At 43.3% G+C, this 27,056-nt stretch overlaps 1 protein-coding gene across 3 annotated transcripts in view; it reads right to left on the bottom strand.

Annotated features, from left to right (window-relative positions):
- Window positions 1-27,056, bottom strand: part of MMP16 (matrix metallopeptidase 16) — a 483,190-nt gene that overhangs the window by 43,800 nt on the left and 412,334 nt on the right. For all 3 annotated transcript variants that reach the window (XM_069220442.1, XM_069220443.1, XM_069220444.1), the window contains one exon: window positions 24,667-24,805. In XM_069220442.1, coding sequence (XP_069076543.1) covers window positions 24,667-24,805 — 139 coding nt within the window. The remainder of the gene's footprint in view (window positions 1-24,666; window positions 24,806-27,056) is intronic.

Below are 27,056 nucleotides of genomic sequence, written 5' to 3' on the forward strand. Positions count from 1 at the left end.
ATATCAGAAAAGAACATGGCATATGGCTACATTGATCAGCCAGCCTCATATTGGGTGACAGTGCCACCCGACCTCGTAGCCTTCCATGAACTCTTTGAAAGTTTTTTATGCTGACATAGAACATTCTATACTTTATACTTACTATTCTAGGAAGGGTATTGGAGGTGCTGGAGGCCACAAAATAAATTCTGCTAACATTCTACTACAGACCTGTAGTCAGACCCCACCTTCTATCCCACCCTCCTCCATCTGCAAGCATTGCAATCTGAGGCAAAAACCACATGGGATCAATAAGGCCACAACTCCTGACCATTTTTATGGTGTGCTATCAGAGGCCATTAATGAGATTTAACGTTATTAATGTATTGCTGATGTACTTAGCACAATTGTGGTGTAGTCATACTCAGGTATGTAACATCACGCTAAAATAATTTGATTTGAGCTAGGTGCTAATATGCTGTCCTGAGGGAAATGCAGGTTTCCTATAAATACAAATACTGATGCATGGGAAAATGTTGAGGTGGTAAAATCAGGTACTATAAATGTAAAAGAGAATATAGCGCAAAAGAACAGTCCCAAGGGCCAAGACCAGCAGCTATAAGGGGTTTATGAGTTAAAAGTATAAAACTTCTGTTGTTCTTCTGATTTAAGTATTTGTAATTAAAATGTTGCTGCTTTGAGTACTTATTGCATACTTTGAAGCCCAAATTGTTAGCTTTTATTTCAGACATTGTATTAGAGATGTGCAGCTCCTTTTCTGTGCCTTTGCAGATTTTTTAATATTCCACATTGGGCCCTAGAAATATACACATTTACCCTAAAAACACATTTGAGTTTAAAGGAAGATGGCAAAGTACCACACTTCTTTGCTTCAATCTTGAAAATGCATTTGCTTTCACTTAGAAGTTTTAATTAGAGCTCCCAATATAGATAAATGTAAAATCTGCAAGAGGAGGAGTGTTTCAATAATAGAATTAACTGGAGAAACCTCCAATTCTAGAGATTCATCCTTTGGTAACTTCTCCATAACTTGCTTGTTAATCTTGATCTATCAGTTTATTAAAGCTTGAAGACATATTAACTCTTCAACAAGTAGATTTCCTTGAGCAATATGTCATACTCCTCTTTGCTGTCATCCAAATGAAAACTGTCCCCTTCCCCCTTTGGGTCCAGTGGTTATGAAATATGATGTTGACCCTCACTAGGATATAAAGGCAGTTCTATCAATAGTTTTAACTCTTTAACTTTGACTCACACATTCCCATTAGAGACCATAGAACACTTTTACCTTTAAAACTATGATTGTCCCTAGGAGGGGACAAAGGGTTAATACCTCAAATCTGTGGTCCGATGCTGAGTACAGATCTAAACAAGGTCAAACTTTGTGCTTAGCAGGTCTGTCTGGGCCAGAAGGACAAATGGACACAACGGGGGCTGGTGACTTCATGACAGAACAAACATTTTTAAAGGAACAAATAACTAAAAAACTGTGCAAGGAACACCTAAGGAAACTGTATGTCTTTTCACCTTTGGAAGAAGCCAGGCTAGAGAGTTGAGAAGATGTGGTGTGTTTTGGATCAATTCTACGGAATAAATGGAAGCAACATAATGTCCGAAATCAAGTACAGCTGCGGGAACAGATGGAATTAGGAATATGATTTCCAAAAGAGATCCAGTGTTCTGGGGTGAATAAGAGAGTATTATAAATAATAGTAAGAACACAGCCAATCCCTAAATGTTGGAAGGGCTCCATGGTAATGCCAATTTTTAACAAAGGTAGATTAGAGCGCCCCAGAGGCTACATGCGTATCTCCCTTCCTGATATTTTTTCAAAGATAAGTACACACTTTTCCTTTTAAAATAGATCCTGACATATTTGTCGGCCTTTCTCCCCCTTGTCCTTCTATGTGTAGAGAAGCCCAATAATATCTCCATCGAAGACAGATGCTTTATAGTAAAGAAACTCACATTTACAGAACCATACAGATATGTGCACATGGATAATGAATACGGAGCAGAAAAAAATAATTTCAGAGTTATCTTAATGACATATGTTTCAAACACAATGGAGGAGAGCTGGGCAAAAAGGAAAATAAAAGATAGATTGGCAACAAGACCTCAGACTTGCATTGTCAACTTCTTAACACTGCTTAGGTTGATATGGACAGGTGGAGCTGAGGACTGGATAATTAATGAATCTTAAGTGAACATCATCTTCAATACTTTATGCATTATTTATTTATTTATATTTTTCATAAAATTCAATTCTTAAATGTTGTATATAATTAAAATACTGAACTGTAAATCAATATGAACAGGAAAATGAGCCAACACTTGTTTTGCAACACTGTTAAAAAACTAATTGCATAACTAGTCTTCAGGGCTTTACTATTCAAAGTTTAGGAAAACCATAGCAAAACTATATTTGATCACAATTAAAAGTGTGACACATGAACAAACAACCAATAATGGGATAATTAAAGAGAAGAAAAAAAGGTTAAGAAGAAGCCGTTGTATGAAAGAAAATTTCATGAAAAACATATTGTTGGAGGCTGCCCTCTATGTAGTGTACAAAACCAAGTACACTATGCAGAGGGTCTGAACAACCACATGTTAGTTTTCAGGGTTAAAAATCAGACCACCTAATGCTTCAATTTTTAAGGCAGCTGGTCGAGCAGTTAGGCTAATCCAGGAGATGTGCTAAGTATTTGCTGTCCTCACAAATCCAATCATGCACTACACACACTAAATGAATAACTCGAGACCAGAATTTATAAAAATACTTCTGACTTTTATATAATTTTTAAGACCATAATCTTTAGAATAGGTTAAGTACTTTTCTTGTTATGACTTTTTAAGGTTTTAGCAAAGTCAGTCTTTCTGTGCGTAATTATGCACCATTGGAATCAATAGGCAGTCACCTTTAAGAAATGCAGTAAAAAACATACGGTTGAGTTACCAGTCTATTCTTTTGCAGGTTGGTCTCAGTGGTCGGCGGGCACCTTGTGCCAGCTGGAGAGCTTCGGGCAGCTCCTGGTTCCAGCAGGAGCAGTGTTGGAAATTTTCTTGGAACAGGCATAAGACCACCTGGATGGGCTACTTGGTAAAGGAGCTGGTTTGTAAATTCAAAGTGGTGCCTGGGGGTCCCCTTTGGCTGTCGAGGTCACAAGGGGATGGGGACTTGGGGCACACAGCAGATCCCGCGATGAGAGGCCCAGGGCGGCCAGGTGCAGGGCGTTTTGGAGGTCTTGGATGCTGTGCACAACAAAGTCCACTGGAGCTGGAGCTGGAGGTAAGTCTCTTTGAGTGTCGCTTGCAGGACAACGGGGACACTCTGGTCAGAGTTCCAGTGTGTTCCTGAAATCCCTTGACTAGGGCTTCCTCCTGATCATTTTTCAGCTCAGGGGGAGCTGGTTTTCTCCTGGTCCGACATCAGCTGACCAGGACCCAGGGTATTGCTCTATCTTGACCACTGGGGGTTGCAGCACCACCAAACTTAGTGCAGTTGTGTGGCACTTCTGGACTGTCATCTGTGTGTCGTTGGCTCCAGCTGTGACTTCTGGTCGTAGAGATATTGGCGATTCAGTGAAGTGTTCTTCACTGGTTTCTTGATCTTTTGTAATTTACTTGCTTTTCTTGAGTGGTGCCTCCACTCAGGAGGGAGATCTGTGGTGATCCTTGAAGCCTGGAAGTCCCCTGGGTTTCTCGGGGTCGGTCCAGAGCTCTTCCTCTGTCGCGATTGTCGTGAATCTGGTGCAGCAAGCAGGGGTCTTGGCGCCTCTTCTGGTGCAGCAGGTCCTCAGTTCTCATCCTGATGGTTTCTCTGGTGCTGGTCTTCTTGTCTTCTTGGAATCCTTTTCGAATCTAAAATCTTGATCTAGGGAAGCCCACTAAATACTGAATTTAGTGGGCGTTTTAGGGGACCCTGGTAGTGTCCAATGGGGCACTTACCCGTGGGTGGCTACACCCACTACAGTGACCACTTCCTATTGGAAGGGTCAATTCCCTAAACCTCACTGTCTGTTTTCTCCATTCCAAGATGGAGAAAACTGAATCAGAGGGTCCACTTCTCATGCAAGCCCTCGGGATGGTGCATGCTCAGTGAAGCCACTCCTCCTACCATTTGTCCGGTTTTCCACCTTTGCTCTCGCCAAAAGTGGGGGTTTGCAAAGGGGGAAGCCCTTTGCTGCTAGCAGCAGGCCTGGAGGCTCGAGTTTCAGTGGCTGTAGCCCTTTAAAGCTCACCGCCAGGGTGTTGCACATTCCAGAGGGAGGGGGAGTTAGCTCCTACACCCAGGAAGGGCATTGTCTTACAAACAAGGGAGCCAGGGCTCTCCCCCAGGTTTTTATATTGGCTGTCTGGAGTGGCAACTGGATGGAACCAGCCAGCAACTCTGCAAGTTAGGGTTAGCTTTTGCAGGGGGCACCTGTAAGGTGGCCCATGGGTACATTTAGGGTTAAATCCAATACTGGTATGAGTTTGGATTTAATATTCTGAGTTGTTTGATACCAAACAACCCAGGATTCAGACTGGCCATTATGTAGCTGGGAAGCTCATGTTTGACCAGTGCCCAGTACATACATTAAAATGGCTGCTCTTTTCACTCACTATGTCCTAGGTTTAGCAAGGACACAGTGGGGGAATATTGCTCATACAGCTATGCCCTCACATATAGTATGGTGCACCCTGCCTTAGGGCTGAAAGGCCTGCTAGAGGGGTGACTTACCCATAACATATGCAGTGTATGGTGGACAGGGCACACAGAGAGTGTACCAAGTCGATTAGGGTTGCCCCAGTACACTCAGCCTGCTATGTCAATGCTGGGTGCATCTGGGTGCAGGGCCCTTGGGGGTGGCACAATCAGTGCTGCTGTCCCCAGGGGCCTTCTCTTAATATCTCTTGCCCTGTGTACTGAGGTACCAATTTACTAGTGACTTACATGGGTATTTAAGAGTATAACCAATAGTGCCAAGCATTACAACAGATTAAGGGAAAGAGCACTGGCCCAGGGAACCTGTTTAGCAGGGGCCCTGGGCACTACCAACTTCTAGAACACATCAACATCAGGGAAAAAGTGGGGGCTAACCATGCAAAAAGATGCCTCCTCCCACACACATCAAGAAAGAACATAGAAATATTTCATTAACATATATATGTAAATATCATCAAAAATATAATCTTAATAACACAGTACAGAAAACAATGTAAAGACATTCTACGAGACATTAGTCAAACTGCTCTTGCTATGTTGAAATTGATAAGATTCAAAATAAAGCAAACAATAATTGTTTTAGTTATAGGCAGACTTACTGAAAGATTTCTGCACATGATATATATCTACAGCAAAGGACACTTTATTTATTAATACAAATGTGAATTCTTGAAATTCTTAGTTCAGTATTCAAATTGTTTATTTATAAATAATATGCCTTAGCTCCTCACAGCCTTCTGGTCAAGGCCTCTTAGCAGCCTAAATCCCACTCCTCTGTCTGACCTACTAATAATCTTCTTGGCCCAGAATCTTGCTCAGCAGTCCCACATAGCCTACAAGGCAGATTACACCCCCTATGTCCCAGACCTCCTGCTCCTATATTCTTGCAGGACCCAGGGGGTCCTGCTTCAGAGGTAGACTCCATAAGATTCCCATCACATCCATCCTCTACTGTTCCCCAGATGCAGAAGGGAGGCCAGTTGCACTGATGCTAGAGCCATGGGTCCACAAAGTACAAGTCAGTAAAAGTTCATTAGGGATGGATCCTTCCCACACATGGACATTCCCCAGAAAACATGAAAAAGGTTTTGCCTGCATAACAAACACATACTGGTGTATGTCACCTCATGAAACAACTGACACTGATATCCACATCACAAGGGTCCCCTCGTTATGTATGCACATATAAAATAAGCATGACTGTGCAAACTTCATACCCAGTACATGCTTATTCTATTCATGTGTGTGTGTGTGTGTGTGTGTAAAAAATACTTTCATAAATCACTTGTGATGTAAGTGTGTCTTTGATGTGAAAACCATCTACCTATTTTGCGAAAGTAGGACTTTCTTAAATTATGTGTTGCTGTCTGACACAGGTTTGTTTATTGCAACGCGAAAAGTAATTTAGATAGTGACTCAAATAAGACGTATGATTACTGTAAGTTCACTTATTTTGTATATGATCCCTTAAAGTTGTTGAGAACCTAGTGAGTCCTTTTATGTGTTTTGTGTACCATCACTAGAAATGGGCCATTGTTATTATTAGTATTTTGATTTGCTTTGTTAGTTATTTCAGTTTAATTGCGTTTAATGGTGCATATGTTATATTCTAGGTGGCAAGTGTAATTTGGTTTTGTAAACCACAACCTGGAAGTGAACTTCAGAGTTTGCATTTATCCAGGGTTTTATAACTTGTTTTTTGCATACCTATTTCTATATTCTCTTACTAAAATGTGATATGTACGTAGGTACATATATACACAGGTACATTCATACATACTTACATACATACATACATATGTGAGAGATCAATTTTCTGTCTGTCCCATGACCCACCAAACATTGGCTTGTGATCTACCAGTGGGTCCAGACTCACAGGTTGGAGATGCTACTCTAAACATTTCCTTCATTCTCGGGTATTTCCTTTTAATAGAACCTTTTAAACTAAGGGTGGGCAGTGAACTCCGCTAGGCTCACAGAGTTTGCATAGTGTTTCCCACTCCACGCTCCACTTACAGTGCAGAATTCTGAAAAACTCAGAGCAGTGGAGCAGAGCAGAGATTTTTCCTCACTCTCACTCGTCAACGGTGAGTTGGCGATCATGATCAATGAAAATCCTACTCAAGACCACCTCCCAGCGAGATTTCTCAATGCGAGCGGTCACAGATGGTTACAACCGCTCGCGTTGAGAAATCTTCATTTGTGTTGAGGAAGCTGCCGCTCGAGTAGAAAATCAACTTGAGCAGCAGAAAAGAAGCATTGCGCCATTTATACTGATTTTTCAACACAGGACAAACACCTGGGGCTACAAATCAGCACAAATGGCACAACCTAATACACTTCGCTGCTTGCGGAACTCCGCATAGTGCAGTACAGTTTTTGGGACACATTGCTGACAGTTTCCGAGACAATAAAGGCATTTGAAATCCACGTGCAACTCCAGAACTCTGCCCAGGCCTATTTTAAACCACTGACAGTTTCTGAGACACAAAGGCATTTGAAATCCACAGACAAAATACCTATTCTCAAAACAAACTGCAGTAACCTGGACTGCAGCCATCTTACTTCACAAGTCCACGAGCCATAGGGAATTTTTCATGTTCTTTTAGGAGATACAGTTTCGAACAAATGGTGTTCTTTTTTGTAAAATGCCTGAATAGCATCACTCATTTTGCATGATTACTCAATCATTCTAGTTACGTCATACCCATTTTGTTTTATAACTGTTATGCCAGTTTAGCCAAATGATTTGCTGTCATATTATCAATTCGACATGTGACACACTGAAACCTTTTCAAGTTGAACATTCTACCCAAGGTGTTGCTTTCCAATACAAAAAAATATTAAATGAAAATACATCATGAACAAAATAAAAAGAACCGTGTTTGTGCCAGATAGAGGTAACTAGGAAATCCAAAAATAGGTTTTCTATCTTCTTTCATACTTGAGTCAAACGTGTGTGGCTTTAAATATGGGAACTAAGTAAAAAAAGAAATGGCGGCTTTTCCCTCTTCAGCTTTCCTTCCTCCTGTCTTATGCCTTAGAGATTTTCTGCAGGATTTTTTTCTATCACACTTTGATTAGGAAAAAAGGATAGAGTTTCTCCCCATGCTGGATTTGTAGTCTAAATCGTTATCAGCTTCTGTCAGCCGCATGCCCGTGATTTCCAGCAATGACACTTCAGTGTACAGTACTTCAGTTCCCCTCCCCTGACAGTCTAGGATTAAAATTCCTGTTTTTAGAGAGCCGATTTTGTTTTCATAAGTACACAGAGGCATGAAGTGCATCCCACCCATCCCACTGCTGCATAAGCCTGTCTCAGCAGAAGTGGCCATCATATCAGCAGGAAGCCGAATATATTAACAAATTAGACCTCTGGTTCCTGTAGGAAACTGCACAGCCCACGAAGCATTGTGCAACCTCCCACCACGCAACATCACCTTCACAAAGCGCCTGGTTTGTTTTCATGATCTTCTGGGTGGAGTCCTTGACTGAAAAACCAAAAGTCCTTTTCAAATGTGGAAACACAACAATTAACATTTCCTTTACTCGACTGTGGAAGTCTTGCAGAATATTTGTGAGGGTAATTTCTCTTTTGCTATTCTGATGCACTGTCTGGTGACTGGTGTCACAAAATGTACAAGAAAAAAACAAACAAGTGGGTGAAGAACTGGGCAAGCGTACTTAGAACGGTTAAGTGACATAACTTGATGAGAAACGTAAAAAAGAAAATAAGAACGACATTTCTAAAAAAAAAAAAGGCATAACGTTCATTTTTTCCATCTTTGAAACGACCTTCAAAATATGGATTAAGTCACAAATCAGTAGATCTATTTTTGAAGGCTATCTCCCCTTAACAATACGAAAGCAAAAATGTGTCTCTTTAAAATAAACGCATATACATACTTGGTGTGTAGATACCAAAACAGAATGCATTTCTCTTTTTAACTGGATGAAGAGCTAAGACTGAAGTAGGGATTTGCTGTTGTAACCTATCCCTCTTTTCATATAAATCTGTCTACATTTGACAAAATACAGGAAAAATATGATACTTTAAGATATTCTCAATGTTGGGAAAGTCAATTCAGTGGTCGATGCTTGTCTAAATGTAAACTAGTCCAAGGGGTGTAATGTTTCAGAAGTCTTACATATGCCTACTACCCCTTCTGGGGTATAGGCCATCAATCAGGACTCTCTAGCCGTCTCTGTCCTAGGCTTTTCTTTCAATCTGACTCCAAGGGTAACACATCTCCTTGCAGTCACCATAAGGCCTTGCCTCAGGTGTTTCTTTCCTTTTTTTTTTGAGGGATCCAGGTCAGGGCTCGCATGGTGGGATTTGATGTGAGCTTGCATAGGCTGTGACCTAACCAGTCCCAGCGTCTTTTCATGATTTCTTCATGAGTAGGGAGTTGGAATGTCTGCTGCCATAAGTTGTTTTGCTGATGGTGTTTGGCCAGTGAACTCGGAAGATTTTCCTCAGACATTAGTTGATGAAGGTCTGATTTTGTTGGTGATCATCACTGTTGTCCTCAAAGTTTCTGCTCCTTACAGAAGGAACAATTTTACATTGGTGTTAAAAAGCCCTAACTCAGTTTCTAGTGTTAGGTCCTTGGAGCTCCAGATCATCTTTAGCTGAATGAAGGCAGCCCTTGCTTTGCCAATTCTTTCTTTGACGTAGATTTCTGTGCCACCCTGCTTGCCTACGACACTGCTCAGGTAGGTGAAGGCCTCAACGTCTTCCAGTGTATCACCTGCAAGAGTGAGTGAAGTTGTGCTGGCCGTGTTAGCCTTTCGGTTCTTAGTTTTTCAACTGTAGTTGTTGAGGCCAAGATGAATTGATGTGGCTGCCACATTGCCAGTCTTCTCTTGCATCTGCATATGGGTATGGGAGAGTGGAGCCAGTTTGTCTGCAAAGTCCAGATCGTTGCGTTGTGTCCAGGGTGTCCACTGGATCCCATTTTGTTCCTTGCTGTGGATGTCCTGGTGATACAGTCTTCGGCCATCAGGAAGAGAAAAGGAGAGCAAACAACCCTGGCAGACTCCGGTCCTCACTTGGAAGGCATCAGTGAGTTGTCCTCTATGAACTATCTTGCAGGTCATTTCCTTGTTAGGGTTCATGATGATTCTTACGAGTTTATCTGACATGGCATGGAGTTTTGGAGGAGTTTCCAAAGGGTCAATATGTCCACGCTGTTGAATGCTTTCTCAGTCAATGAAGGTGAGTTAGAGGAGAAGTTCCATTCCATCAACTGCTCAATGATGATGGGCAATGTTGCAGTCTGGTCAGTGCAGGATCTATCTTTGAAGAAGCCAGCTTGCTGGTTCCCCAACTGAGCGTCTTCTTGTTCCTTCATTCTGTTCAGGATGACTCTGTTGAACACTTTGCCAGGGGTTGATAGAAGAGTTTTCCCTCTGTAGTTTGCACAGTTACTCAGGTCACCTTTCTTGGGAATGTTGATGAGATAGCCTGCCTTCCAGTCTGATGGCACCTTTTCGTCTTCCCGGATCCTTCCAAACACGGGATAGAACATGTCTACTGAGGTTTTAATGTTGTCCTTCAGTGCCTTCGCAGGAACCTTGTCAGTTCCTGCTGCCTACCCATTTCTCAGATGTTTGATCATTTGCTGTATTTCTTCCTTGGTTTGTCTACTGAAGACGAACAGCAAGTCCTTATCAGCTGCCTGTATGTCTGGTGGAGAATGAGGCACAGGCTGGTTCAGAAGTTCTTCAAGGCGCTTCTTTCAAGTTTTCAGAGCTTGCTGTTTCCTTGGCTTCTATGGCAAGACCATCAATGAATCTTCACTTGTCTGCCCTTAAGGTTCTCTTTGCTTCCTTGTTGGGTTTGGTGTATTCTCCTTGAGCTTTTGCTTTTTCTGCTTTTGTTTGGCTGGTGTTGCTTACACCTCTCATTTCCTTTCTCTCTTGGATTTTTGCGGAGATCTTGGTGGAGGTATATTCTTTATACTGAAGTTTCTTGGTACGCAGTATCTCCTGGTAGGCTCATAACACTGTTTCTTTGACCTTCCCCCACTTTCTACTGTCTCTCTGTCATCCTCTATTTCTTTCATGACTTGAAACTTCTTACTCAGGGTAACTGAGTATTCACTGAGTATACACTGAGTTGTTGTGCATTTTTGAAGAGGGTGGTATTATACAACTGACGTTGGTTTGTCGCTTCCATCCATGGTTTCTTTAGCTTTAGCCTGGCCATGACAAGGTGATGGTCTAATGCCATGCTTGTTCCTCTTATCACTCTCACATGCTGCAGGCACCTCCAGAACCTCTTGGCGATGCAGACATAGTCAATCTGATTCTCTATTGAATAGTCTGGGGACACCCATGTTGTCTTGTGTATTGTCTTGTGTGGCAATACACTCCCACCTATCACCAGGCTGTTCAAGGCACAGAGAGCTGCAAGCCTTTCACCATTCTTGTTCATGTCGCCAAAGCCATGGTTACACATGACTTTTTTGTACCTAGTGTTGTTGCTTCCACTTTTTGGCATTGAGGTCTCCCATCAGTATGGTGATGTCGCTCTCAAGGCATTTCTCCAGGATGGACTGGAGTCTATTGTAAAACAGTTTTTCCTCTAATTTTCAGGCATCTGAAGGTGCATAGCACTGGGTAACATTCATGTTGATCTTCTTTCTATTTGTGCAGAAGGTCACTGTCATGTTTGTAGGACTATGGGCTTCCCATCAAATCAGAGCTCTGTTGGCTGCTGGCCTTAGCATTAGTGCTACTCCCTGAGAGTGTGGGGGTGTTCTCTTTCTCATGTCCAGAATAAGCAGTATTCCTTTTGGAGTCTTTTCTGTCCGGACTGTGTCCATCTGGTCTCACTGAAACCAAGAAGGGCAAAGTTGTATTTCTTCATCTCTGCTGCCACTTGGGCTGGCTTGCCTGTCTCACACATGGTGCTCACCTTCCATTTCCCAATGTTGATAGCCTTAGTTGAAAGTAGCTGGATCAGCTTTGTGGTTACAGGGATCTCTGACTTTAACCACAAGGCATCATCTCTCTCTGTGAAGGAGATTCTTCTCTTCCCAAGACAGGATGTCTTTTGTTTGACATTTCTGTAGCTAGGATTTTTTTACAAGGTGGGGTAGCTATCCTCACGCATAACCCTCTTTCTTTCTTCGCAGCTGGGCTTGGGACCAGCCATGGCGAAGTTTTCAGAAATCTACTTTCCTGCAAAAAAAGAGATGTACTTGTCCTTTTTTATACCATTCACTCGTGTGACAAATGATGGCAGAATTATCCTTACATCACGGTTCATATTATATGTTATCACAAATGTACACACAGGGAATGGGTGTAGATGGGAAAAGCGAATTCTGTGGTTGAAATGTCTTGAGAGTCTCTACAAACCTAAAACTCTTCATGCGTTGGGGTATAACTGCTTTCCAATTTAATCCCACACTACAATAAGTTAGACATTTACTCCTGACAAGTGCAGAAGTAAAACATTATCCAAGGTATGAAAGGATATATGGAAAGTGAATTTGTTGCAGTACAGCAGAAAATCACATTTAGGTGTAAGATCGTCCTTGGTAAAACACCAAAAACAGTGTGATTACTGCAGTAGCAGGAAAACCAAATTTAGGTGCAAAATCACTTGTAGGTGCAAAATCACATTTAGGCACAAAATCATGTGGGTTGCACCATCAGTAGGTGTGGGGGAATACTTTTAGGTGGGATAAATTAGGTGCAAAACACATTTATGTTAAGCATGACATTTACGTGCAAAATCATCACTGTAGTAACAGCAACAGGAGTGTGGAAACAGTTTTTGGACACTTAGGCCCTCATTCCGATTCCGGCGGGCGGCGGAGGCAGCCCGCCAGAATTCCGCCCTCCATAATACCGCTCCGCGGTCAGAAGACCGCGGAGGGCATTATGAGTTTTTTCCTGGGCTGGCGGGCGGTCTCCAAAAGACCGCCCGCCAGCCCATGGAAAAACTCCCTTCCCACGAGGATGCCGGCTCGTAATCGAGCCGGCGGAGTGGGAAGGTGCGACGGGTGCTGTTGCACCCGTCGCGTATTTCACTGTCTGCAAGGCAGACAGTGAAATACATTTTGGGGCCCTCTTACGGGGGCCCCTGCAGTGCCCATGCCGTTGGCATGGGCACTGCAGGGGCCCCCAGGGGCCCCGCGACTCCCCCTCCCGCCATCCAGTTCCCGGCGGGAGAACCGCCAGGAACTGGATGGCGGGAGGGGGAGTCGGAATCCCCAAGCCGGCGCAGCAAGCTGCGCCGGCTTGGAGGATTCCTTGGGGGCAGCGGGAAACCGGCGGGAGACCGCCGGTTTCCCTTCTCTGACCGCGGCTAAGCCGCCGCGGTCAGAATGCCCCGCGGGGCACCGCCGGCCTGTCGGCGGTGCTCCCGCGTGCCACAGCCCTGGCGGTTCTGTACCGCCAGGGTCGTAATGAGGGCCTTAGTATCACTGTATGTTCATTTCAATAGCTGGATTAACACACAAGGGGGTTTAACAAGCAATAGTAGCTTATGATTGAAAGTGCCTTTTGTGTCATTGATAAGTTAAGACACTCAGCAGGTCTGCATACATGCACTCTGTCACTCATCTTTTCACTCAAGCATCTGTTCACCCATCCACTGACTGATACCTACATATCCATGATAAATTAAAAGAATACAAATAGAAAAAAAAAACATGCCACCAACTAAACATGATGGGCATATGCCTGCAATAACAAAGCTAAATATAGCAGTTGGTGTTTGTCTTGAACATTTTTTTTAACTAGCCTGTCATTGGTTTAAAGTTCAAACATGGTGTAGTGAATCCTACTTCGTTTTAATGGGATAACAGGAGTTAGCTTAGCCTTTGGCTTGCAGACTCGTGCCCCCGTCACCTAGTGACTTTTAACCTACTTAGCTTGCTCTGTCTTAGCACATTTAATTATTTATTTCTCCTAAGATGGCTGCCTTGTTTATAGTTAGGCCACTTGTTATGAGTTACATTATCAGTGTCACCGCGCTAAGGCGTCAAGATCAAGCAACAAAGACAAACAGTAGGTGTTCACACTTAGGGATTTTCCCTCTCTATACTTTCGAGGGATTGTTTACATTAATTGCCGCCCCAAGCATGTCTGTTAAATATTGTTTGGGAACACACCTACGTCAGGGGTCCTTGTAGATCTGTATAAATACATCACACTTTAGACAGATAATCAGAGGGATTCCGACCAGAGGGCATCGCCACCATCGCTGATATCAATGCTGCAGTCGTCTTTACGCTGTCCCAGTCTTCGTGTCCCTGCGGAGTCTGAGATAGAGACCTCATTCCAAGGTAACGAGGGATGGGGGCTCCTCTCATGAACAGGCAGATTAGGTTTAGCAAACCCAGCTCTCCTTTAGGTAGGAGGTTAGGCCTTTCATATTAGGGTATTAGGGCATATTACATCTCGTATGTCTTCTCTATGTATTGCAAAATTGTGGGGGTCTTTGTAATCATGACTCTTGTCTTCACAATACTGTTTCTTGCATTATTCATTATCCTAATCATTGCAGCCCATGCAACTTATCGCAAATTGCAGTTATGTTGAATAAAAACTATTGAAACTTTACTGCATCTTATCTTATCTTAACCACGACACTCCCTGAGATGTCTTATTCTCGAGTCATGGGTAAAGGCTGCCACAAATCACCTTTTACTATTGTGTTCCTGGTGAGGTGGTGCTAGTGAGCCGGTAAGGTTGGGACAACAGTTGCGGCTTGTTGTAGGAAAGGCGTACAAAACAAACAAAAGTACTGTCATCCTTTAACCAGCAGTCTTGCCCAGAGCAAGACTCCAACTACGACAATGGCCTCACCATTTAGAAACAATGTGTTGGCCATCTTGGAATGGTAAAATAGTGGTACACAATGGACAACAGCAATACATAATTGTTAGAACTGGTATTTAGGGTTGCACCCTGTATATGCAGGAACCACCACTTCTAGTCAGGGTAAGCTAGAAACACACTTAGAGATACCCTGTGCTCACCCTCTGGTAGCTTGGCAAAGAACAGGTAGACTTATCTAAAGAGGCAATGTGTAAGGTATTTGAGCAAAACGCACACAGTAAGACAATGGAAACACCACAATAACATTCCACACATGATTAGAAAGAGAGATAATATTTATCTTAGTAAAATTAGACCAAAATGACAAAAATCCAATAAATATAAGTTGAGATATGATTTTTCAAAGAATACATCAAAAATAGTGTTCAAAAGTCAATAGCGGTGACTTGAGGTCATAAGTCACTGCCAAAGTTCAGGCTGACCATGGTGGAGGGAAGGCCAGGTACAGGAATCACACAGAGTTCTCTGAAAGAATACTTTGGAGGGAGCACAGGGGAGATGTCGAGGAGCGATGCAAAGATGATACATTGGTTCTGATCTGCGCAATTGGCTTGATGCGTCAATGTCAAGCCTCACATTGGATCCTGCATTGGCATCGAACTCCATTGACATGAAGGCAATGCGTCATCATTGAGCTGCTTATAGCATTGGGCCATGCAGGCTGTAAAACCGCTGTCATCGAACAGTCTTTGCTTCAGCATCAAAGGGGCGATGTGTTGTTTCTGATCATCACAAAGGTGATGGTGTGTAGGATTTATAGCAAAACAGCTGCAGAACCCTCTTCTGAGGCCCAGGACTGGAGGGGGGACCTCAGGCAAGGATAGGACTCACAGATGGCAGAGTCCAACAGTACAAGCACAGTTGCAGGTAGTCTTTTATGTCCCTGAGTCTGGAGGACAACAGGGGCAGGCCAGCAAGCTCTTGGAGTCACTCTGGGTCAGAAGAGATGGTCCAGTCCTTTCTCAGCTGGGCAGAGACCAGCAGTGTAACTCATAAAGGCAGCGAGCAGGTCTTCTTGGAAAGCAGTCCAGCAGCATGGTACTTCTTGTGGCACGGCAGTCCTTACTCCAGGAAGAGTTCTTCCCAGATTCATTACCAATCAATCATATGAAACATGATGCAACTACTCCTTTCTGATCAGGAATTACAGGCTTAAAGTTTACTAAGGAATTCTTAATGCTGGCTCATGAAAGGAGTAGGCCTCACAGTAGTGAAAATGACTTTGGGAGTTTTTCAATACAAGGACATGTATAACTTAAAGGTACATGTCATTCATTTTATTTACATAATAACACCCTGCCATATGAGCTACCTAGGGCCTACCTTAGTGGTGATCTATGTGTAATAAAAGGGGAGTTTAAGGCTTGGTAATGTTTTTTAAATGCCAAGTCAAAGTGGCAGTAAAACCGCACACACAGGATCTGCAGTGGCAGGCTTGAGACATGTTTAAAGGCTACTTAAGTGGGTGGCAAAATCAGTGATGCAGGCCCACTAGTAGCATTTAATTTACAGGCCATGAGTATATGGTATACCACTTTACAAGGGAATTAGAGTAAATTAAATATGCCAATTGTGGAAACACCAATGTTACCATGTTTAGGGGAGAATCACATGCACTTTAACACTGGTCAGCAGTGGTGAAGTGCGCAGAGTTCTAATGCCACCTCAAAGGATACAGTAAAAATGTGAGTCAAACAGGCAAAACATTTGGGGGACGACCACCCTAACGCTTACAGATCTAACAATAATGGTCTTCTGATTTTGAGGAAGTGGCCATAAGGGATGCGGCACACTGCAAATAAATTGTGCTGCAAGCAAGCGACTGTTAGCACTACCAGGAGAGTTGTAGTATGCTCTTAAGAACCATTAAAATTAAAAGAGAAGCAAATAAATGAAAGGGGGTCTTGTAAAAGCAGTTGTAAAAGGAGAGATATCATAACTAAAGGAAAGTCCAACCAGCCCTGACATTTAAGCACCCTATCTTTCAGGGTGTTGTACACATTTATTCATAAAATGTCATCATCCACAGGGCAAGGAAGCCAACGATTAATGTGGACTGAACCATTAGCCATGCAGTCTATTGTCTTGGAAAGCAGTGGAGTGTAAATTACCCTCACAACAGGGCCTAACAAGAATCATCACAGTCAAAAACATCAGTTTTTGGAGGGTGGTTGGCCAAGAACAAAACCCTAGCCTACTACAATAATCTGTGAGATCACATGTAACAAAATACCTGTCAATAACCTGTAACACAATGTAATAACAACAAACTGTTTAAGTCATACAGGTTTTAACATTTCCCTTTCACAAGTAATAAGAAAGGCAAACTGCATTCATAAAATGTTTTCATACTGAGCAAATTAGGTCTATGGCATCAGACATAACGTTTCCAGTGCACCAAATATGTATATAGTTACCCACCATAAGCAACTCAGGCCTGAGCATAACCTTTTTCACAAGGCAAATATCACACACACATTTATAAAATTAGAAAGGTATTCAAAGTAAGAGTGGGTTAGGCAAAATGCTGCGTCTTGTAAGATGGCCTAGTAAGGATTCTCACAGAATAAACCTTTTAAACCCATGGCTTGTCACACTGTGTGAGTAACACTTAAACCATTGTCTACTATGGTCATCTGTGAGATACCATGTAACAAAATATGTATCTGTAGGCTTTAATACACTCTAATATCAATCTTAAGTGACGTTCATTTGAAGTTACAAGGTACATAGTCTGACATGGATGTAATAGAGAAGGCCGTAAATGGACACTCTTAATTGTTAGGATTCTGTTTATGCCTTTTTTCCACAAATGTGAAGACCAATCTGTAAGTACTGTTGTCATCTTTGAAATGGAACAACTTGACAGCGGAAGTTGAGACTTGCTGAAGGACATATCGAACACACTATTAAAGTCTCCAAATCTCAGCATGGGTAGCGAGTTATAGGAGGATTATTGGCCAAAGAGGGAGCAGCCATACCTAGCGAACCTGTCCCCTTCAAGTCATGCAGCTATTTGCTGAGGATCATGAGTATATCATAAAGTATATTGGTAAACTCCATACAGACCCATTTAGGACCTTACCTAAACTATAACCTCCAAGGACAAGTGTAAAAAGCCACCCAATAGCACTAAAACTAACAGGTAACCTCCCAAATCCAACATTGTGGGTAAGCAGCTAAATGGGTATGTAAGACAGCATTACTTTCTGATAGTTTACTCCTGCTTAAAAGAGGGAACATCTTGCTGTCACTATCACTGTCTTGGACCATATTTATATTATTTACTTGAAAGTGTCTGCCGCCAGAATCTACAGGTGTCTTCTAGAGGAACTGTCATACTGCTTCATCTTCTGCCGTTAGGGTGATTTTAAGTAGATGCTCTGCATCTGTGTGAAGCTGATCCAATTGTGTTTTGGTCCTCAATGATTCTTTATCAGAGCCGGACATCTGTCAGTGATCAGCATCTCGGGTGAATGGACAACAACACACTATTGGACTCCTTGACTTCATGCATCTGCCTTCAAGTAGGGGTTACAGTGTGAGACAACCATCCTTCAAACACCTTTTCTAAGTTGGACCCTTCAGTATTTCTACAGATAGACTAATGATACAGATGTTAATCCTTCAAGAGTTAGCTCAACAGTCCTCTATCCTGTATTCCAAGAACCTTACTTTATCAGCACTGGCTTTCAAAGGTCCTCAGTGATGGTTGTAGAACTTCAGTCATGTTTTCAATTTCCTTGACTTTGCATACTGTCTTTTTCATCCCTCAGCAGGATGAGGTCAATACCCATATGACCCATTTTATGTTCCAGTGCCTCTTGTGTAGCATAGATGCATGTGCAAATGCTATCCAATATATCAGCTGGAATCTGAACGTGCTCACAATCTACTATGTAGAAAGTACCTAACATGGTATTTTCCCTGGAAACCAATGTTTCAGTAATGTGTTTGAGTTTCTTCAGCTTACCCATCTTAGTATGGATATTTGGATCTTTTTCAATAAAGTGATCCTGCGTTGGCATCGAAAGGAAAAGAAAAAGTGAGGGCACTTCATATTCAAGAAAGTGGCTTGTGTTCTGATGTATCTTGAAGACTAATTAATTGAAAGCTGCATACCAGGGCCATGTAGGTATCCATTAGCCAGGGGTAAAACACAACTGGGGCTCAAATGTTCAAGCTCTCACCGAGCACTCCAGTCTGGGTCACTTAACTATCCCCTTCCTCTCTGAAAAATACCAGGTATCTTACTTTCCTTCTTCCTAAATTGGAGTCATTTGTCACACTGATTTCTGTTCCCCAACCAACAGTGCTCACTGCGGTATTGAAACTCCCTCAACATGAAATACAAACTTGTGCCCTATGAGGTGCAGGAATTACCTCTGTGATGCACGCAGAACCCAATTAACAGGTGTATTTTCCATTTTAGCAATTTAAGACTTTTATTGCCCCAGGAACCAGCACCAGGTCCAATACCATCTGATAAGTCCCAGGATCTGGCTGTGTCTGGTAACACCTCTACAATAGTCATTCATTCCCCTTCCAGTCTAGGGGCCAAGGCAAAGGTCACTATCTCTCTTATTTCTTATGTTCCTCACTCCACACATGCTCTGCTTTAACCTTTAACCATTGACATGTGGTGTGGCCCCAGGGGCCTTGAAAGTTTAATTCTATGTCTTTCAAGGGGTACCTAGGAAGTTATGTTCTATCTGTTCCTGTTAGCTCTCCACTCTGCAAGCTGCTGTGAAGACATTTCTGTTCCAGCTCTCAGCTGGTGAAAGCATGCTTACAGGTCCTTCTTTCACAACAGCTTTGTCTTGGAGCTTCAGCCTGGCTCCAGCAGGGTCCCTCCAAGCCTCTCTCCAGCCCTCTGCTTTAGGTTAGGCATTCACCGGCATCTCTGCCGAGGATGGGGCATTGCACATCACAACACTGTCTTGGCTGCCGCCTTAGCACCCCCCCATAGTTAAATTGAAGGGGCCCACTGGTAGTGAATGGATGATTGGTCTTCAATTCAGACCCTGCAGCTAAGTACAGATGTAGGTGATCCAGCTTCAATCGAGGATACATACATATTGACACATGACACACAGCAAAGTTTTTGTGGTTGGAGTAAACCCCTCTTTATAAAACCCCATATGTTCATAAAGACAGCAATATTTACAGAGTCTGATGTGTGCATTTGTCTTGTAGTGAAGTATGCAAATGTGTTTCAAATATCTGTAATAAACCTGTACATACATACACACACACACACACACACACACAATACTTCTTAAAGTTTTAATAAGAGGCATGAAGGAGGCATAAATCCCTCTATATATGAATCTATATGTACACAGAAACAGCAATATTGGTAGTCTGAAATATGGTGTATTGTGGTGTAATATAAATTTTTCCCTTACATAAATATATTTGCTTCTAACAGGAAGCAAAGTTCAATGACCAATGACACGTGTTTAATGACAACCTCATCTCCATACCGCGAGAAGCATAGTTTGTCACATCTGAATATCTAATTATAGTACACTGTTGTGTTCCAAGTGTAGTCGTCATGTGGGGCAGAGTCAATTCTTGACTATTTTTGTGAAGCTGAGATGATTGTCAGTGGATCTTATATTTGTGGGTAGAAAATTCCGTAGTTTTGCTACTTAAATGGGGAAGAATATTCCACCCATATTTTTTCATGTATGTTGGGATATAAGGTGCCGAGTCATTCTCAAGCATAGAGTGCTTTGTTGTATGTGTTTGTTGATTTTCTTCCTCATGAAGATTAAGGCGGTCATTCTGACCGCGGCGGTCGGCGGTCGCCGCCCGCCAAGCGGTTCCTGCCGAAAGACCGCACCGCGGTCAAAAGACTGCGTCGGCCATTCCGGCTTTCCCGCTGGGCCGGCGGGCGACCGCCAGAAGACCGCCGGCCGGCCCAGCGGGACAGCCCCTTCAACAATGAAGCCGGCTCGGAATGGAGCCGGCGGAGTTGAAGGGGTGCGACGGGTGCAGTGGCACCCGTCGCGATTTTCACTGTCTGCAAAGCAGACAGTGAAAATCTTTGTGGGGCCCTGTTAGGGGGCCCCTGCACTGCCCATGCCAGCGGCATGGGCAGTGCAGGGGCCCCCAGGGGCCCCACGGCACCCGTTCCCGCCATCCTGGTTCTGGCAGTGGACACCGCCAGAAACAGGCTGGCGGGAAGGGGGTCGGAATCCCCATGGCGGTGCTGCAAGCAGCGCCGCCATGGCGGGTTCCCTGGGCCAGCGGGAAACCGGCGGGAAACCGCCGGCTCCCCTTTTCCGACCGCGGCTTTACTGCCGCGGTCAGAATCGCCCAGGAAGCACCACCAGCCTGTTGGCGGTGCTTCCGCCGCACTCCACCATGGCGGTCATGGACCGCCAAGGTCAGAATGACCCCCTAAGTCTTTGACATGTATTGCTTTGTGTGCAATACAAAGAAACTTGAAGGTGGACCTTGTGGTGACTGGTAACCAGTGTAGGGCCCCAAATTCAGGGCAGATGCGTGCTTGTGGCTTTACATGTAAGGGGATTCTAGTGCATCATTTTGAATTCTCTGTAGTTTTCACATAGTTGACATACATGAGCCATAGTATAGACTATTGGCGTAATCCAGTTTTGATAGGACAGGAGAAATGATAGCTTGAACCCTGTGAGGTAATCGTAGATGCGGGAAGATGTATTGCAGTGTTTTCATTGTGAGAAAGCTTGATTCGGTTACCTTATCTACTTGTGAATTCTTTGACAGCTTTGTGTCCTTGGTGATTCTAAGGTTTCTTACCACCTAATATATTTTCAGCCATGTCCTTGATTGCAAGGCCAGGTGCAGAGAGGGTCATAGGATTTGCAGTCACCACAAGTGAGTATTTCAATTTTAGAGCCATTCAATTTGAGTTCACTGCATATCATCTGTTGGGCAATGGCCAAGAGGCACCTGAAGATTTTTTGATGTTCAAATCACATCTGCATAGTTATAGAAGCTGAATTCAAAACCATTCATAAGCTCTGGTAATTATTTCATGTGGATGTTGAAAATGGGTAAAATGAGTGACCCTATTTTGATGCTGTATGGTTTAGAAGAAGAAGCACACATAGGCCCTCATTATGAACTTGGCGGTTCCGACCGCCCTGCCGGCGGTGGCAGAAAAGACCGCCACCAGCATGGCGGACTGAACCGCCATATTATTAACACGGGGAGGGCCGCCTGTGGTGGCCCTACGCCACCACCAGGCCACCGCTGACAGGCAGCCTAATGTACCCTGTTTTCCCCAGCCTTCCCCTGGCGGGTTCCCCCACCAGGGCAAGGCTGGCAGAAGGTGTGGCATGGGCAGTGCAGTGGCCCCGGGCAGTGCCCCGTTGAGCAGGTCACTGCTCGCTTTACAGGCAGTAATCTGCACGACTGGTGCTGCTGCACCTGCCGCACAGCGGCATTGACGGCGGTTCCATGTGGAGCCGTCGGAAATGTCCCGGCCCTGCATTCTGCTAGGCCGGCGGGTGGAAACAATGTTTCCGCCTGCCGGCCCAGCAGAATGTTCTTTATGCGGCCAGTGGGGTCTCAGGGGGGGCTGGCGGTCTATGGAAAGACCGCCAGCATGAACACAGCAGTGTTTACCGCCGTGTTCATAATGACCCCCATAATATTTGTTCTATTATGTAGGTACAAAGTTGTTCATGTGTGAGCTGTGCTCTCTATTCACTCTTACTCAAGTCTTTAGATCAGTGTGTCATGATCTACTGAGTCAAAGGCCACTGAAAGGTCCATGAGAAGAAGGGCAGCGACACCATTCTGGTTTACTATGTTTTTAAGGTCACATAGAGATTAGAGCTGGTTCAATGCCTCTTCTTGGACAGAATCCAGTTTGGAGGTCAAAAAGTATAGAAAGGTCTTCATAAACTGTGACATCTACTTGAAGGCTGCACTTTCAAGATGTTTGCCCAAGAATAGTCTGTTTGTTATAGGTCTGTAGTTGTTGGGGGTCTTGTTTAACCAGGTTAGCTTTGTTTTAAATAACAGGAGTATGTGTGCCTTTTATAAAGCTTCATAAAACTACTGTTGTTAGGGGGTTGTTGATGAATGTTCTAACTGGAATGGCCACTGGAGTTGATAGAATTTTTTTAAAGATTTGAGGAAGACAAGGATTAGATGAGAAGCTGGCTGGCTTGATCACTTTGACAAGAAACAGAAATTCAGTCAACTGATAGTTCTTTGAAGGAGCATAGATGCTGTAGTTTCCTTTCTCTGAAGGGTTTTGTTGCAAACCAGTTGGGGCTGTTGCATATTTTTTTCTTATTTGAGTAAGAATCCAATATGTTTTCTTAATTTGTGATATGATTTGCCAGTTGGTCACAAAATGTGATTGGTACCTTCTGTGCATTTTGGCCTTAGAAACTCTGTGGACATTTTATGAAATTCTTTCTTGGCACACTTTTCATTTTGGATTTGGAGTATAGTATTTTTGCATTTTTGATTGTTGACTTGTATATGCTGGGGTGTCTGTGCAGACAAATCTTGTCTTGAGAGACAGTTGCATTGAAGCTAAGCAATTCAGATCTTTTTTTAATTCTGCATACATCTAAGGGGCATGTTTTCTTTTGTTATGCATACTTGCGTTCAGAAGAATTAAGAGAACAAAAGCTTTCTGGAACCATTCCTAGAGTGTGACTAGATTTGTGTTGGAAGTAAGCAGGCTTTCTAGTTCATCCAACTTCAGTTTGTTCTAAGGTTGATATGTAGTTCAGCGTAAAATGATTTTAATTTGGATGAACTGTAGTGTCTTGTGTTGGAAGGTAACAAGGTAGTGGTCTGACCACATGCCTAGAGTGATCTTTTGGAATGATACTAGGTCTGTGTTCGTGAAGATGGTATCAAATGTGTGTTCAGCATTGTGCGTTGGATTGGGAACAGTCTGTTGTAGGTTATGTGTGCCTAGGCCAGAAAGAGGGTTCTGGGGTGTGGTATATTAGGATTCTGGAACATATGTTGGGGTCACAAAGACTGCATAGGTTTAAGTGTATAGTAAGAAGGTTTAGAGATTGTAGCTAGAAATGTGTCTAGGAATCTTACATTGCTAGGTAGTGGTCTGTCTAGAAGGAGAAAATAACATGAGAAGTTTGGGTAGGGTTTCAGCTGACAAGGAGGGCTTTATAACCTTGAAAAAAAGAATTTCAGCTTTGGTGAGATTTGTTATTTCTTTAAATATGATGGCTCCTCTTTCTCCTATGTGATTTTTTTGTTAAAGTATGATATACTGGTAAAACAGATTCATGCAATATAGGTGCCATGTCTTCCCCAACCATGATTCCTTGTTCTGCCTTTCTGTTCCTGATGAATCTGGAAACCCAAGATATATATATTCAGAGAAAAGTGTTACTACTGCCCTAAATCCACCTCTGAGTAGCCTTTACTAACACTGGCTAACTAGAGTTGGCCCGAAAAGCAGAGGTGGTCCCTTGGTCAACTTTTAAATGAGGCACTAGGGCAGGAAGAGAAACCTGTGTCTTTCAATTTATGAAAAGGGAAATAGGCAAATGGCATCAATCTATTCAAGCTCCAGTAACCAACAATCAGAAATCTAACATTTACATGATTTTTACATGCTAGAAACCCCAATAATGACATCAGAGACGTCTGAAAGAGACTTATCCAATCTGTGGCCCTCCTGAAACTATTAGATTAATATAGAATCCCTTGCAAAAGTACTGTGATGATCAATATTTTGCCTGGGATCATTTTTCTCTTGGTTAGGGACACAATCAAGGCATGGATGTTTTGTTTAATATCGAAGACAACATTGAACAAATGTGCAGCTAGATTACTTTTACAAAATGGTAGTAAGGTTTTTAAAAAGATTATATTATTGATGAAAAACACTCTTTTTCTAGAAGGGCCCTGCTCTTCCGTATGCTCTTTGAGTTTAAATAGCCCAAGTGCATTCATTGTCATGACTGGGACCAGCTGAGCCATGAAATTGTAGTGCTTCCACTTTATCAGTGGCAACCTAACCTACAGTATGTTTCTGTCATTGTGGCAATGCTGAGAAACCTGTGCAAAATGTTTTTTATATCTCATTTTAGAACATTTCTTACCTTTGAAGAAAACAAAATTTCCGTCGCTGTTTTCATATACTGCATCAATTCCAGGGAGCAGGCCCCTCCAAAAGTAGGTAATCTGCATTGGGTACCCATCCATTACCCGGTTGTTCCTCACTCGCCAAAACCATTGATCCTGAAATCCAAGTACAAGTCATGGTTAGTGGACACCTCTCAAACAACAGCAACATTTGTACAGAAGGTATACCCACTCTGATTCAATATTCAATCATGGTTATATCTGTAAAGAGTAATTCTGCTTTCTGATTGACATACTTATGCTTGGTGCTCATTGTTACACCTGTGTTCCACAGCTCTCACTCAGCCTTACTCCCGAAACCCCTCAATATTGCTGCTGTACTAATAGGACTGAAGTCACAAATCTGCTATTGCCAAATGTACTACTTGTTCAGCCCTAAAACCCCCTCTCATTACCCAATCACCACCATGAATTGGAGAATGAAGGGGACTTGGGCTGCAGTTCACTTCAGGTATGAAGACTAAGTAATAGACAATGAGAAGGACATTTGCATCACCGGAAGCACGGGAGGAGCACTACCTTTCATGCCTCCCCAGCAGATCTACAGGCTACGCCCACTTAGAGGCCTAAAGAATAACAATCTCTAACTGGTCCTGTTAAAGAAGTGAAAATCTGGCCTATTTGCACAATCTGTAAGTTTGAGTCAGGAGGGACTTTGTCACTCAATGAAGCAATTGAGAGATTACTCCTGCAATGTGGGGGTCTTTCAGAATCCATGAACTCAAAATATTACAGTATGTTTTAAATGCAATTTTGTGCCTTAAAAATAAGATATATATTTGCAACAGGATGGTGGACATCATTAGTGCCCACTGGTAATCCATGCTGGTATCTCTGAATTCAGGCCCTGTCCGACCATTACATCCCACTGCCCGGTCTATAGTGTTGATTGGAAGAAGTAAGGGCCTAATTTATTAAGAAGTGGCGCAGCACAGCGCTGCACCAAATTTGGCAGAGCTGCGTGACTTCAGAAGGGGTATGCCCTAGTTAATACAATAGCGCACACCCCAGTCTTTTGCCTAGCGCTGGCAATAAAATTAGCTGCCTAGCACCAATGCAGTCACCCTTACACCATAGTCCAAGGGGGCCTGCATTGCAGGGAATGATTATTTCTGTCCAGGAAGGTGTCCCTTCTGGCACATAAACAATCAATAATGGCGATTTGCTAGTCCTATGTGTGTTGAACAATGCAGCTGTTCCTATGTGTGGGGCCCCCTGCGGAATAATATCAAGGGCAAGGGAGTGGTAAGGTGTGGTGGTGCAAGAGGTAACGGGCTGATAGCCTTATCTGCCTTCTTGCACAGTTTTGCAGGAACTGGAGCGTGCACAGCTTCCTGGAAGGATAGCTGTCATCTGGAAGATGGCACAGTAGGGCCCTAATGGTAGGCAAGAATGCGGTCAGTGTGAGGGTGGATGACCAGATGTTTTTGCCTGGAATTGAGCTGTTCCTGGGGCTTATGGAGGATGGGCTCCACTCTTGTGCCGGTGTCAGAATTGGAGCTCGACGCTGAAGTCTTTGGTTCTGAAAGTGTCTTCAGTTTTGATGTCAATGTTCTGCTCGGTGCCAAGGCAGATTAGGTCAATGCCAAGGATCTACTCAGGTCCAGGGTGGTCAGAGCCAAAATGTTCATTCTGGAAGGCTTCTCCTGTGCAGAGCCAAAGCTGGGTGGGGCTTTCTGAAGCAGTTGGTTGGTGCCTACCATGACCCAAAGAGAGTGGCAGTTCAGAATTGTGTCTCTGGTTTTCCAGAGAATATGAATGCTTCGTGGCAGAAGGCTGCTCAGAAGGATGTCAAGGGGGAGGCGGTGCCAACTCACAGACTGCTGAGCAGGTGGCAGGTCTTTGATCTCCAGGTTGATCTTGGGTCGAAGCTGGAGCTGCCTTCACGGGAGAAGGCTTCTTCATCTGCAGCTGATGGCTGTAGGTACTATTCCCACTCGAAGTCACTGGGACCGAAATGGTCTGGTGTGTCTTTTACACTCCTCCATGACATCTCCGGTCAATGGGCGCAATGGTTGCAAACAGCCTTCTTGGAGCGGAAGGCACAACAGGCATTGGCTGTACACAAGTAAGAGAGAGTCATGAGAGGCAAAATGGGGCCAACCTGTGTCAAGAGAATACCCGCCTTTATTGTTGAGCCATTCTTTGCTGACCTCACTTGCAAACAGACCACCACAGCAAGGCCTGCTGTGGTGCCACTCATCTTGAAGGTGCCTGTGCTTTGGGATATCTAGTTGCTTTGGAAATCTGAAAGTACTTCTTTAAATGCCAATATATTTGCCAAACTATTTACAAAATGTTTAAATCTTTAAAATAAAAGTTAAAACATCAGTTATTACATACATTA

Source organism: Pleurodeles waltl, chromosome 2_2 (genome assembly GCF_031143425.1).
Source record: "Pleurodeles waltl isolate 20211129_DDA chromosome 2_2, aPleWal1.hap1.20221129, whole genome shotgun sequence".
Classification (NCBI taxonomy): Eukaryota; Metazoa; Chordata; class Amphibia; order Caudata; family Salamandridae; genus Pleurodeles; species Pleurodeles waltl.